At 33.0% G+C, this 15644-nt stretch overlaps 1 protein-coding gene across 2 annotated transcripts; it reads right to left on the reverse strand.

The window, feature by feature from the left end:
• Window positions 1-2745: 2745 nt before the first annotated feature.
• On the reverse strand, window positions 2746-15274 carry LOC120347144 (prestin-like). 2 transcript variants are annotated; one of them, XM_039417013.2, is made up of 14 exons: window positions 15189-15274; window positions 13351-13482; window positions 12919-13076; window positions 12521-12697; window positions 10898-11062; window positions 10099-10191; window positions 9568-9710; window positions 9100-9244; window positions 8622-8735; window positions 8424-8561; window positions 7630-7772; window positions 7320-7460; window positions 6169-6575; window positions 2746-5707 (listed from the first exon to the last, which is right to left on the reverse strand). In XM_039417013.2, the coding sequence occupies exons 1-14, from the start codon at window positions 15235-15237 to the stop codon at window positions 5538-5540; spliced, it is 2175 nt and encodes a 724-aa protein (XP_039272947.2). In that variant the 5' UTR covers window positions 15238-15274; the 3' UTR covers window positions 2746-5537. The 2 variants fall into 2 exon arrangements, with proteins under 2 accessions (XP_039272947.2, XP_039272946.2); XM_039417012.2 differs by lacking the exon at window positions 15189-15274 and adding an exon at window positions 14396-14587.
• Between the last annotated feature and the right edge of the window lie 370 nt (window positions 15275-15644).

Here is a 15644-nt window from a genome sequence, read left to right on the forward strand (position 1 = left end):
TTTGTGATTAATGACATAGTTTTTTTTTCAAAGAATTTTTGTGATAAATTTGAGTATGTTGAAATATTGAAGTGATTGGAAATTCGATTTAACGATAAAAAATTATAGAAGGAATAAATTTTCTTCATGCAAGGTTTCATACATTCAATTTTTAAAAAAAACATTATCTTTCCTAATTGCTAACTCTCTGTCAAATTTGTTGCTTTCTGTAAATTTTACTTTAAAAATCAAGCTAGATTTATATTTGTATATCTGGAATTGTGCACATGGCAGGTGACAAAGTGAAAGACCCAGACTGTGAACACTTCATAAGAATAAAAAAGCTATACCTCACTTATATACCCAAACACACCCAGTTTCAGATTCAAATTTACCTTTCATGAAGTTTATATTTTATGTTTATTATGTAAAATAGATCTTTATTTGTTTTTATATGATATAAATATTGTTATATATAAATTATTTATTTGAAATCTGGGCACATTTGTAAATATAACATTAAAATGAAAAGTATTAAGCTGTTCAGTGTTTAATTTGCGATTTCGTTATTTTGTTGTATCAATGTGTAAGTGAAATTTAGTGCAGTACACTAACTACAAATCCCATCACTCAACACAAATACTAACGCTATAGTTTCTCCATCTATGGATTACCTGTATCTTACAAGTTCAAATACTATGAACGAAAACATAAAAAAAAATCGTAGTCAACAAAAATTGTTAACGTGACTTGATTCTTAGCAGAGTTTTCTTATTCAATATATATAAAATACCTATATACCTAACAGTTATTCACGTAATGTGTCTTTTTTATGTAACTTCATCCCTATTTCTTGAGTCATATGAGAAAAAGGTTTCAAATATTGTAGTATAAAAGAATAATTCTCCACATCTCAACTCTAACTCTCTATATCATCTTCAAATTTACAATATAAATAAAAAATGTATAAATAATTATTTAATTTGCGAAGAATGAAGCAGACACTTTTAATTATTTGCCCTTACCCGTCAAGTGTGAATGTTCGAATAATACACAACTTATAGCTATGCCTAGTTTGTGGTGCCAACGAACAAAATGGCGAAGTCAATTACCAAACAAATTCCGTTACGGAATATTCCTTTATAAAGATTTTAAAATATGAAATATTACTTTTACCTTGATGCTATTCAACTTGAGTCAGTGACAGATGTATGAAACGCTTAAACAGAAAAAACAATATTTTTTTTCTGATTTCTATAATAAGTGATGAATGATATGATTGTAGAATATTATATACTGTCTATATATTTGCGAGTATAAATATTTTGAAATGTCCAAAATAACGTTTCAGAACCTCTAAAACTCAAGTATTCTATTCAAAGTAGTCGGTTTATACCGGCCAACAATTATTTGATTTCTCATTGTGTTGTATTAATGCCCTTTATTAATTAAAATTATGTTTATACGATTTACTAAATGCAACATCATAATCATATATTCACTGAACATCATCACAAAGTCACATTTTAAGAACTATAATAATGAACAGTCCAAGTCGGCAAATCAGAAAATAACTAGATGGATGTAATATCCAAAGATCATCAAGTTCATTTCTTTAAATTTGCAGAAAACAACAATAAAAAACCACTCTTTCCCATATACACATGTTTTATAACTACCTACAGTTTTGGTGTATGGGCTAACATTGTACTTTTCATTCTGCATTCATGTAATGTTGTGTAAGTAATATACTCAATAATAGTAATATGTTTAACACAGGTAAATGAGCATTTTGAAAAGAAAATTCAGCAAAAAATTGATTATCCACGTAACCTTTCCATCCATCGTCACCTGCTTTCAGTCACGCCAAATTTACCGTCATTTTTTCAGGCTCCCGAGTTTTACTTCATCTTTCCGACCCCTGCTTTGTTCTACCATCAAAATTTAAAACCATACATGTTCAAGCGTGAGTAGATATTAATTCAGTCTGTTACCATGGATAAATTTGCAACACCGCAAAATAAGCGATAAAGATGTCTCAGACAGAAAATCCTTCTACAACTTTAAAGATGATAAAACACCTTTCTTAAGAAGTTAAATCTCCTCAAAAAATCATTGTGGAAAACTAATGCTTTAAAACGAATTATAAGATTCATGGTGAGAATAATTGCATAACTAGCAGAACTTTTCTAATAAAATTAACGATGTGTATCCATACTGACGAAGATGGCTAATTTATTTTGATCATGTATAATTCGCTGTTAGGGTTGCCGCTTTCATGTTTCTTTCACAGTATCAATCAGAAGAAGTACTTTATTTTAAGCTAACTGGTATAAATGAGACCTTCGTCTTTCTTTTGGGGTAGAAAAAACGAAAAGTGACCTGATCAGATGTCGAGGAAGGTAACTATAACGATGCGATCGACTTTAGAATCTTAAATTGTGAAGTTTTAAAAAATATATTTACTGCAGATTTAAAACGAAAAGAAGAAATATTACTCAAAATTCCCATATTAATCATAACGAATTTTCAGACATTTGTGGGAGGTCTGATGATGAATTCACGTCTAATGACTGACGCAACATTCACCGTATCCCTCTTCCGTAAAGTACAAAAGCTGAATTGCAAATGTGAGTAACACGATGATTTGAGCTGAAAAAAGCAATTTGTTTGACATTTGACCTCTGTTAAGAAGGAAGTACTTAAAAATTCCGTAATATCATTTCAATCAAGAAAAAAACAGAATGGTTGAATGAAATTTGACACGTTCCGTATAGGAAAAACGTAATTTTTTTTTCTTTTGTTTTTCATTATGTTTTTCGCAAATATTTTTGATAGCACAGGTAGTCGTTCATATATGTATGTTTATATATCAGTATCAGAAATTTATAATAACAACTAAAGACTCGTCTATTATTTTCTAAATATATCATATGTTCCTTTTCAAAAATCGAGGAAACAAACAATGCAATTATAAAATAGTATGGTAAAAACGACACAATTTAAAATTTACTACCATTTTTGTTCAACCTTATCTTTACATATTTCAAAGCAAATATTTAAATTTTCACAATATTCGTTGCAATAGGCCTATAATAAACCAGATTATTTTTAATTTATCACCGTTTTACATTGCACTTTTCTATCTCGAATTGTCTATCTATATAAAGTTAACATATAATATTTATTTACATTATATAAATTCCAAAAATCATCCTAACATACCAATGCTTGTTCAAGATTCAAAAGGTAAATTTGTAAAAGTTTTAGTAAAATAGAGAAAAATCAATCAATGCGTACTCAAATGTATATTTATCAATGTTATCTTACTATACTTCGGGCCAGGTATTAATATGGAAGATTTGTTGATTTACGAAAGATTATACCATTAGAAGAAATACTAATCAATAACCTTCAACTAAAAAGAGATGATCGTTGAGAGCATACGTTTAACTAATTTGGATAACAAAACGCAGAAATAAATTCATCTTAGTGCGTTCAATGCATTCAACTGGTTATTACCGTTCTTTTTAAATGTCTTTATAAAACCTAAACGTAAACATGTTAGAATTATGCGTTTGATATAAATTTAAAATGGTGTGTTGAATCACAGACGTTAACAGAATAAAAATAGGTAAAGAATCGATAATAAAAAGCTGTAGTTTATATTCAATATTCCGTCAATACAGATAGATAAATATTGAATAAAATATTGAAAAATGTATACAGAGTTGGTTGTTTAAATTTAAGCATTCTAGTTCTCGTTCACGAACAAATACAATTGCAATGGATTTGGAAATTTTAATGTGAGAAAACCATTTTATGGAATGCGAACCCAATTTGTGTGAGTCACCTCTACAAATGCACATCGATTGCCTTCAACTCATTTTAACGCATCATCGAGGAGTAGATTGTTATCAGATAGGGGAGATTAAATTGAGAACAGTAGGCGAAGATTTTCTCAGATAAAAAATCCTGCATGTTTTCAGCTTGCAGTATAAAGTAGAAATCGAACTATTGCATTGCGTACAACTGGGGTAACGACAGTTTAAATAAAAGTAGAAAAGAGAAAAGAGTTGGCAAATGTCTGTCACATTGCAACATGAGAAAACGTATATCAATTGAAAACCCAAAAGATGTTCGCCATTTTGCAAAAAACCTCTGGGCTAAATATGAAAAATTCGGAAAAATGTGCCGATGACATATTCCACAATTGTAACGCTACATTAAGCTGCGCCAAATGTATTTTAATTGTAAAAATCTGTATTTGATATGTTAGTTCAAAGTCTGATATTTATAACAAGTTTGAATATACGAAATGATTTATCGGATTGCAAAACATCCTAACTACGATATAATCACAGGGTAAAGATTCTGAGGTTCGTCACCACTTAAACCAGGCTATAAATGGGGTAAGTTGTGCCGAACCAATGTAATATATAACTAGAAAGCGATGCTCAAATATATGGACGCAAAGGCGAAAACTAAGTATTACGGGTATGCAATCTGTCACAGTTGTCTATTGGTACTGCAGTCATCACGACTTTGCCTGACCACTAACGAGGAACCGCCATGAAATTCGCTATTTTTAATTCCGATGACGTCATCGAACACAAAACGAATCCCACAGAACCCACTGAAATTTTTGAAATAAATAAAAGTGATAGCATTCAACAAAAAACACAATCTTCAAGCGCTGAAAATTTCAAAGTAATTGTTTTAGTAGTTAATGAGAGAAGCGATTACTTTACCAGAAGAAGAAAAGATTAATTAACAAGAACAGCAACATAATGACAAACTGATCCATATTTATATTTCGTGTCATATGAATATAATAACAACAATTTCAGTTACAGTAGCTCAAATTAGAAGAATTTTATAACAAATCCTCGAGGCTCGAGGTAAGATGGACGGAATAGACAAAACAATTAGGTTGAAATATAAAATGATTTTGTAAAAATGTCTTTGAGCGGTACCAAATTTTGCTAAGATGGTTGAAACTCAATTTGCGTATGGACTCAATCGTAATAAAATCATTACGATCATTTGTTCGTTAAATAATCTATTACAGTACGATCTGACATTATTGTGGACTCCCATCCAAAATTATTTTGGAATCCGATTGATTTTGTTGGCACAATTATCTCAATAAAAATAATTACACAGAGACGAATATTAAAGAGGTTCAATTTTTTGACTCTGTGACGCCACCTGACGACAAAACTCAGTTCTCATGATAAGCAGAACGAATGATTGCTAAATATATTTTTTTATATTTATAACAAAACATTGAAATTGTTCAAAGTGTGTGTGCCATTTACAAAATATATTATATTGAATCAATTGGTAGTATTGGTATATAATTGTAATGGCATGAAATTTTTGACTGAATAAACTAAAGAATGATTATAAATGAATTTGAATGAACTTACATGTTGATTTATGTGTGTTCTATGTCATATCATTGATTAGAAAAAAATCTTTTTCTTACTAATAAAGTAATACTGCAAAGAACAAAACTACAATGTGAGATCATTGCGTGAGGAAATGATGCCGCTTCAAAACAATGTGCCAATTCTTTTTACATTGGTATCTTCAATAACATTGCCATGATCATCGATGTTGAGGAGAATCTCTCCTCTTGCATGAGAAACAGCTCCATCCAATGAAAAGAAGAATGGTGGCTTGCCTGTTTTAAAAACAAATCCCAGCGATTTTCTCACGGATTCTGTGAAAAAATGGGATAGTAACCAAGATTAGATAGCGTGCAGCAAGATTAATAAATCTTATTGGACTGCAAAGGCAGGACTGCAAAAACATATCTGAAACGTTGACGAGAAGATAAAAAGTGGCTTGTATATAAAAATTGATTTATATGAGTTATAACACAGAGGCCGTAATCACAAAGTAGACCGGTTGCACGACATCTTTCAGTTGTTTTAAATTCATTCATTATGATGAGGTTCACACGTAACGTCTTTTAGTATTTAATCGCGGAACTCTTGTTTTTTTTGTTCAAAACATTGGTTTCATATGCTTGTTTCTCTAACCATGGCCGTCTATATCTATAACATATTTCACACATTTGACTCGGACACCAACTCTAAGATATATATATATATATATATATATGTCTGTTAAGTTGAGGTACGCAATACAAAACATAAAAAAGAAAACGATTTGTCATACCATTGCAGTGACAAAGCATAAAAAGAATATCAAGCGCTTTCAGTGATGTAAATACTGATTTGATGAGTTTTGCTCCACCATTATCGATATAAGAACATGCAGACATATCCAGAATAACGTGGGTGACTTCGCTCCCAATATCGACGTCAGAAAATGATGACGACATTACAGTGCTGTCAGCTTGCACAGAGGAATTTATATTTGTGTTTGTTTCCAAACTATTTGTACTTGAAATAGTGTTTATTCCACTATCCTTTTCTTCGTTGGAATTTGCACTTTCGAGAGTGAATCCTTCATTTTGAACGCCTGACAAACTGCTTTTTTTCGAATTCCCTTGGCGTTCTTTGGAAGTTGCACTACTGCGTGTTGGGTCGAATCCAAGAGATTTGCAAAATTGGCTTCGAAATCTGATGAAAATATTACAGATTGTTATTATATGTTCCGTCAAATACTTTTGTAAATTTAACGTATGGTTTAACACATTATATACTTCAAAAAAAGGTATAAATTGGATACACAGAGATTCTAGTTTTGATGATGTTTATACTGCATAAAACCTTATTTAAAATCCCAAATATGGCGGAAAAAAATCTGATAGATGAGTAGTAAAATTTAGGTATTGTTTGCATTTTTCATCTGACAACTAGATTAAACCAAGAAATGAGGTGCAAAATTGCTGTTTGAACAGTAGCATATAAATTAGTAAGGCAAACTCAGCACCTTTTTAACAGAAAATTTGGAATTAATTTGGCTCCTATACGACGAATAATTTGTGCAATTCATTGTACATTTATGAAAACTGGATCTGTAGTTGATGCACAAATATCAGAAAGACCAAGGAGCAAACGCTCTGAGGAAAACATCCAGAGCCGAATTAATTCCGAATTCTCTGTTGAAGAGGCGCTGAGTTTGCTTTACTGATTCATAAGCTTCTTGCCAAACAGCGATTTTGCACCTCGTTTTTGGTTTAATCTCATTGTCATTCAGTGGGTTGATAAAGAAATGCAAACAATACCTAAAATTTATTACTTATCCATACTAAGTTTTGTGAAGAAATAAACGCTCTATGATGAGTGCCTGAAAGCAAATCAAAATTGAAAGTGTATACTTTCAAGACACCCTGTATATTGACCTATTATAATATATCTTACCTTTCAAGATTAGCAAAATACAAAGGTCCAGAGTATGAAAATATAATAATATTTCTGTCACTTTTTCCTTTTGTTTTGTATCTTTTCACATTCTTATAGCTTCCGGTTCCTTCTATTTCACCAAGTACATAACCATTTGCTCTAAATATCAAAACAAATTATATTTTCAGTGATTTGCAGTTAAAACTACAATATGGACTACAGATTTACGACTAAAGTCTTGTATTTGAATAAGTTAATAAAATCACCTCATACTCCTGTCAAACATTTTGGTACATTTGACAGTCACACACTCTTTTATATTACTTACGTTTGAGTATTACACACAACCGTAATTAGTTCAAACCCGACCCCGATGAGGAGACCGATGTCAACTCCAATAAACACGACACATGCCCACGTGACCAACCAGGTTATTGCATCCAGTTTACATATTTCCCAATAACCCCTTATCTGAAAATGGAATAAAAATTAGATCACTTTTAGGAAAAAGATATTATTAGCCTACTAACACACATTACGAAATATTCATACATATATATTCGTTTTGTTAAAATATCGATTATATATATGCTTTTTTGTATATTGTTTGTAATATATTAATATTATGGAACGTACAGTTTTTTTTCGGAATTATATGGGCTATCATGGTGTCATTCAAAAATGTATTCAGTTTTTGATCCGGAAAGCATAAACCGGGCAAGATCTCTTTTATTTAAAAATATATTTCTCTAGCAATATAGGGCCCGAGTTGTGTTGTTGCGGGATTCTTTCAGTAGTACAAAGTAAATATATATGTAACAATTTCCAAATTAAAATGTGATTCATTCTTTTAGCATTTGAGCTGTGCGGCGGTGCTTGTTTACCCTATGAATTTGGCATAAAGCAATAGTGAGTGAGTGACGTGAAAAGTCAGTAAAATAAGTTTGACGATAGAGATCTTTATTGGCAATAATAACGTCATAATCATCAATTACTAGTCACAAGTGTGACATAAATAATACGCAAGTGAATAAGTATGTATGTTTGAGGAAAACTGTTTTTAAAATCACTCAAAAATTCTTGATATATACATAAGTTTTTTTCACAAATAATTTTTCTTACCCTCTCAAATTGTCGAAGCATGCCTTTTATATTCACAAGAATAATTACAGCTAGAGCGGCTTCTGGTAAGGATTCAAATAAGGGACCAATCCACAGAATGACTGTCAGTATTATAGATGCTGCTATAAGTCCAGTGATCTGAATAGTACCAGAACAATTAAGTTACTAATAAGCGAAACGAAACAACGAAAAAGTTACCTGCGTTTTCCCACCAACTTCGTCCGAGATGGCGGTTCGCGATAATGCTACTGCGCAAGGAAAGCAAGAGAAAAAACAACCAACGATATTTGCAGAACCCATTGCCATTAGCTCCTGCAACAAATAAAAAAGATTATGAAAAGACTAATCTGGAATTATACAATGTTTTGCAGAATACGTATGAGCTAATTAGAACACATGGGATGAAGTTAGGGTTTTTCACGAATTCAGCATCTCGAAAATGAATCCTTGCCGAATCCAATGTCCAAATTTCATTCAACCCATCAAGTTAAACATATTTATATATATGTATAAAATTTCCTATTTAGCGATGTTTTCCCGATTCTATATTCACAACTGCAATCAAATTTGAATCGCTGCTGATATATTTTTACCAAAAAAAAAACTACCAACAACTATTGTGATGATATGACGCAACTGATTTGAAGAAGCAAGCCATCGAAATTAGATCAAGTACCTGATTTGAATCAATCTCACAGCCACTCTTAATTGCAAACATTTTTGCAAGTGAAATTTCGATCGCATATATAACGATTGCTACAGGTATAGATTCCAGCATAACAGATCCGATATCGTGGCTATCTGGTACTGAGAGTTGAAACCTAAAATTGATGTGTGATTTAACAAGTTCTGATTTTCATATCAGGTAGCCTACTTTTCTATATAAATATTTTATGCGAGACTTGTTTCAGGTGTCTGTTACTCACCTTATTGTAGATTAGAAGGGGCCAGCTTACAACTACCTGAGATGTATGACTCCGCTGCCGAGGCGGGCTATGCCATGTGCATATAAATCTGTCGGGAGGGCACACTCTGTGACAACGCAGAATTGAAAAACCCCGCACTCTCATAAGACCGATAATGTCAGGACCAATGTGTAATACCAATACCAAAGATGTTATATATGAAAAACTGAAATTCTTACCCAGTTGGAATGTCACCCACGACACTAACACCGTGGTTTTCATAAAGTAATCCGTAGTACGAAGCAATAGTAGAAAATATGACTATAAAGACTTCCCATGGTATCGGAATAGGAAGTCTATCGTAATAACGAACATTTATTACCTGTTTAAATATAATAAATATATATTTAAAAGAAAACATGGGGTAAATATTCGAATCAAATAAAAAGAAACTTATGCAAAAACAAGTGAACGATTGCTATCAGAGGATTCATTCAATTTATTGCTAAAGTGTCTTCGTTTAAAAATTCGAAAAATAGTTAGATTGATCTTGTATTTTCCAAGAAATAATTACGACCGCAAATTAAGACTTCGTGTATTAATACAATTCGCTTCGTTGTTGCATCTCACCTATGTTTCCTTTCCCAATAAAATTCTCCCGTAGTTTCAACAAATTGATTTATAACTTTTCCATATTGCAGAAGATGTGGGATGAATAATATGTCGAATTTTATTGCTAATTGATAAACATATATGCTAAAATGCTTTACCTTTCCGACAATCAATACTACCGAACATACCGTCGACACAATCACTGTAGCCCAATTTATTGATGTGATGTTTGAAAACATATCGATGAATGTCTGAAAAGAATTTTTTCAGAGTCAGAATGAGAGAGTAAATGTGATATATATTAATTAATGTGCCTTGTACATACATTTGTGTATGGTTCGGTTGACTGACTAAGTTGAACGTTCTTAATCAACGAATGCTGTATTTGGTATACTTAAACAGTCTAGTCAGGGTATGGACCTTTGCCCGAGCATCGACTTTCTTGTTTACTTCGTGACATTAGCCAATCAGCAAGATGCAAAAAGTGACGTAACAATGCCCCCTTTACGCATCCGCTCAGACACTTTTCTTTTCTCACATTTTCAAGCGTGGTCGTAAACATTACCTCGTTTTCGCGTTTTGAATTTATTCGTTAGTTTTCAGTTGTGTTTCGGGAATTTGAGAATATAAATTAGATAATTCAATGGTCACTTCGTCATCTTAGGAGTTTTAATTTAATTGCAGAAATAAAAAATTAGTAAAGAAATAGCTGTGATATACTAGGCTAAAATTCTTTACCGGTACTTTTAAAAAACAAATTTTTGTATGCAATGAATCAAAATGGTGGTTTAAAAACAAATACCCCATTTAACATCCGTCAACTCGCGAAACCACTCTTAAAATAAGCCCCAAAAATGTTGCAATGGTAAAGTATAGGAAGAATTTTTCGGGGGTCAAAGGTCGGGGAAAGGTCCATATTCATTTATCAACAGGTAATACGTAATTCTCCTTACTTACGTAAATGATCGAAAGTGGATCACTGTATTTTTGAACAGGAATTCCTAACAGTTTTGGGATTTGTGACGAAAGAACGGGAAACACCGCTCCACACGTAAAGCCCGAAACCAAATGTTCAGAAAGATACATTGTTACTTTTCCCAGACGTAGAATATACATTACAACCTGTAGTAACGAGAAGTTGCAAATGAACAAGGTTTAATAATCCAAAATGAGAAAAACGAATAAGGAGTTCCGGGCGGAGTCTAGCGGGGACCATCCCTGACATCGTATAATAGCGGTATGCAATATTGGAGGTATTGATTACCAAACGTAGACGAGACCTGCCTGACATTATGCCTTCTGAAAAAGGATTGATTAGGTTTTTTAGTAATAAAATATGCCTCCGGCAGAAGCGCGGCAAAAGGGAAATTGAAAGTACGTAGACGGACAATTTCATATTAGTGGACACGAAGTGAACATATGGATTGTTTCGTTGAATTATTGTTGTATTACGTATTCTTGTTGATGTTGTGGAAAAATCGCCTCTCTCTTCAGCTACCGAACCAATTTCCTCTCGTAAAAGATTGTTGTTATCGCTGGAAAGCTATTACTTTTATTTATTTCAAAACTTTCTGTGGGCTCTATGGGATTCGCATTTCACTTTGTAGTTTCTTGTGATGACGTCACTGCGCACCGCGTGGTGGTATCGCGATCGCATTTCAGCAATCTGACCTGGAATTTTTTATTTGAAGACTACCGGTACTGTAAAAGATTTCATACGTTTTGGCATTCCTGTCCATATATTTGAGCATTGCCATCTTTGTTAATGTAAATTTGTAAATCAAATTCTTTTAGACGGTTACTTAAACATTGCAGGCCTTAGATAGAAGAACCTGTGCAGGCTTCGGAAACCTGTCACTGGTTGAAGCGTATATATATTCCAGCATCCAATTCCAAAAGTTGGATTTGGCTTTTAAACTAATAGTTCCGTGTGATAAAAGCAGCTTGTGCACAATTTTTATGATAATTATAATAACAAGAAAACAGCGCTCAAATTCAATGGTTTCACGGTCGTGAATCAGTACCGCAGGCTAGATACAGCATTTTCTGAAAATGGATGGATAAGCGTGACGGAATTAATTGTTGCAGTGGCTAAAAAGTGTTACCATTAAAAATAAATAAATAGTGAAGTTAGGGGCCCGCTATGGCACAAAAGAAATTTGAGAAGCTAAGTAGCAGTCGCGGCTCTACATGTTATGAAATCTAAAATTGTTTGGTCCATTAATTCGTGAGAACAGCGATATTTTCAGAAGAACAACCCTAATAAGAACAACAACAATTTAACAACGTGATCCATAGTTATATTTCGTGTTCAACAAGCACCACATTAAATGGGTATCATTCTTAACAGGATACTGCCAATGGCAATGTGACATTACAGGCACCTTTGTACAGTTTAGTGGGCAGAGACAGACAATATTTGAACACGATGCGTCATTGTTTACTTCTATTCATATTAGCTTTTCATTCTCAACCAGACAATGACTATGCAACAGATGACACTGCATAACTGCTTAATATTCACGAAAATCAATGTTCATCGGATATTTGTATAAGGTTATGTATGTAAGTATGTAACACCTGTATAACTCCTACAGCCAGACAAATAGCAATTGCAAGTTCAATTCTTCGTTCCATATATAAATCATTGCAACTTGTAGTTGAAGTAGTTTCCCAAGTTTCCGATGAACTCACCATGCTGTTTATTGGCTGTGAGGTAGTTATCGTTTGTTTACAGTAATCATCAACGTTAACATGCTGTAAAATGAATATTCTCAATGATTTAAATTAATTTTATAAAATAAATTTAGATCGAGGGTTCTTATTGGCAGTGGCATACACCATAAAACAACTCTTTAAAGTCACTTGTAAGGTTTGAGCTACTGTTTATATAAAGCTTTGGTATATCGAGTGGAGAATCCTCACATAAATTCTACGATATTCATGAGTATCGGCACTACTTTTTTCAAGTAACTCACCTTGTCTATTACATCCCCCACCATAATACAACCTACTGCAAATGTTCCCATTGACACTTGATTAGATGTGCCAAGTAAAGCATACAGTATTACTGGGAAGAAGGAAGTATACAACCCTTGAACAGGTGGGAGAGACGCCAACATACTGTACGCCATTCCTAGAAAAATATATGTTGTTTCAAGCTTAGTTTTATTTTTGAAGGTAGGATTGATATGAGAAAACTAAGCAGCATCCAGGAAAGGGTGCTTACCTTTTTCAAAAAGCGTAATGTCAAGCAAAAAGGACTCAATATCTGTGACTGAATTATTATGTTGTACTGGTATTTTCAATCATGCTTGATTTACTTTAGAGTTGGGACCCTGCAATTCAACCCTACAACAATAAGCTTGATAACTTCCTAAAAGTGGCTCTATTAACAGTTTTAACCTTACCTTGGGGAAGCAGAACCATGGCCACAGTAAATCCTGCAATAAGATCTCCTGGCAAGTAGGATTTTATTTTATATTGTGGCAACCAAATCAAAATCGGAACCAAAGAAGTGATGAATCGTTTTGCTCTTTCGCCTGTTAAATGATAAGCATATTAAACATTTTCATATTCCCCATTATATATCTGTATCATTTTAGTAACACTCGAATCCTACGTAACGTAAATATACGTAATTGGATACACATAACATGATATATATCCAGGCATCATTATTACTTATCGATCTTGATCGGTAAGTATGTTGATAGGTATTTGTCTGTTTGTTTGTCTGTCTGTTAGACACTTTCGTATGTACGCGATATCTCACGAAAGCGAGGTTGAATCTTCTCCAAATTTTACATGTGCATTCATCATATCTCGGACCAGAAGCCTATTGATTTCGGATGAATTATGTCGTAAAATCAGTGAGTTATTAATTAATTAATCGATTAATTGTTTTTATTATTTTTTTTTTTTTATCAGTTTTTTTTTATAATTAGCAAGGTATTTTTTAAATTTTATTTTTCGGAGAATCGACAAGTCGGCGGTCTCCGATCGCTATCTCGTTTTGAGGTTAATTGATAAAACTCAATTTAAATTATTTTATAAAATCCGGGCCGGATTAACCATTAGACGGGATATGCTAAAATCAAGGTGCCTCGGCATTCAATTTTGAATTATTATCCACTTTCAAGAAATTGTAAAAGCTGGTTTCGGAGTAAAACCGATTTAAAATTTCATAATGATATTTGTTTAATTTTTAATCAGTTTAATTATTCCAGTCCCAAATAGTTCCCGTCCAAGGTTGAATGAACAAAATTGTCTAAATGTTCACCTCTTCCATCTCAAAAACAAAAATAAGTTGAATTGATTGAAGAGTTGTACCGAAATAATGACTTTAAAAAATAAAATCCTTTTATTTCAAAAATTACAATTTCATCACCCCAAAGAAATAAACACTCTCTAAGCCCCCCAAGATAACTCAATGTATATTGTGAACCAACTAACGTGAGCATTTCAATTTGTCTTTCAGAAATATTTTCAGCTTTGTTCCAGTGCTGATATTATCCCTTGGGTAACCATATCTCTTTGCCAATTGTTCTTCGGTAAATATCTGACCACTACACTCCAAGTTAATATTGACATCGTTATTATTAGGTTCTTCAGAAGGCATTTTATACATTCTAAGACACCATTCTTATCTCTGTAAAGAAAGCTTCACAATATGAAACAATCGAATGGACCAGGAATCAGTTTATATTCCGAGCATCAACATATATTAGGTGCAATGCCTACAATTGCATAAACTGTTGCAAGAGTATTTCTTTAATTAATAACCGGGTTTCCCAAACTCAATAGTAAGTAGTACCTTTCAAATAATTCATAGATCGCCTCCAAAATTGCCTTGCGTGCTGCGATTGGACAAAATAAGTCACGTGAACTGCGAATGTAGACTCTGCAGTGTACCGATATGGAGGTAAGTTTGTTCGCCTACTTTACATCAAGTTATTTAAAGGGAGGGAAGCCTATGGACAGGGGGTATATTCACTTGACTAACACAGACAGTCCCCGAAGTCGTGATAGAACTAAAATAAGGAAAATCGGAATAAAATCATGACCTAACCTGGTACACACACTATACGTGAGTAACGTTACTGTAGCCTAGTTGTAGTTGAAGCTTCTGCTAGGGAGAAAATGTGACTTTCTAACGAGTTGCTAAACTAATGTCTTTAAATTATCAACCTCATGTGAAAAAATATATTAAATCAGATTGGAAGTTATTGAAAGATTATCTTCATACTTATCTGATGTACCGCTTGAAATAAGTCGAAACGTATCCCTGGGCACATGTACTCCAGTTTGGGAACCTTGCATTGAAACCATCTCAGTCATGAAACTGAACTCATCTACAAATTAAATATTATACTGACTTCGTATTTGTGAACTCTACTGATAAATTAGCAGTCTTTAGCAAACAGAAGCAGTGTCACCTCTGTGTCATACAATTTGAACTCGTTTGGCATGTCGTTTTAGACGACCTGTGTCAACAGCAGTAAACAAGTGATGCCCGTGATATCCCAATTCCACTGTTGTCTTGTGTAGTCAAATCTCGCAAACTCAGCTATAAAACTAACGTGCCATGAATCGGGAGACAATATCAACAGACGATGATATGTATCAAGGGGTTTTCAGAGCAATAAGACTTAATTTATAGCTTATTGGACTCGAAGTGGACGTACGGATGATTTTACAAAAT

This window comes from Styela clava, chromosome 11 (assembly GCF_964204865.1).
Source record: "Styela clava chromosome 11, kaStyClav1.hap1.2, whole genome shotgun sequence".
Classification (NCBI taxonomy): Eukaryota; Metazoa; Chordata; class Ascidiacea; order Stolidobranchia; family Styelidae; genus Styela; species Styela clava.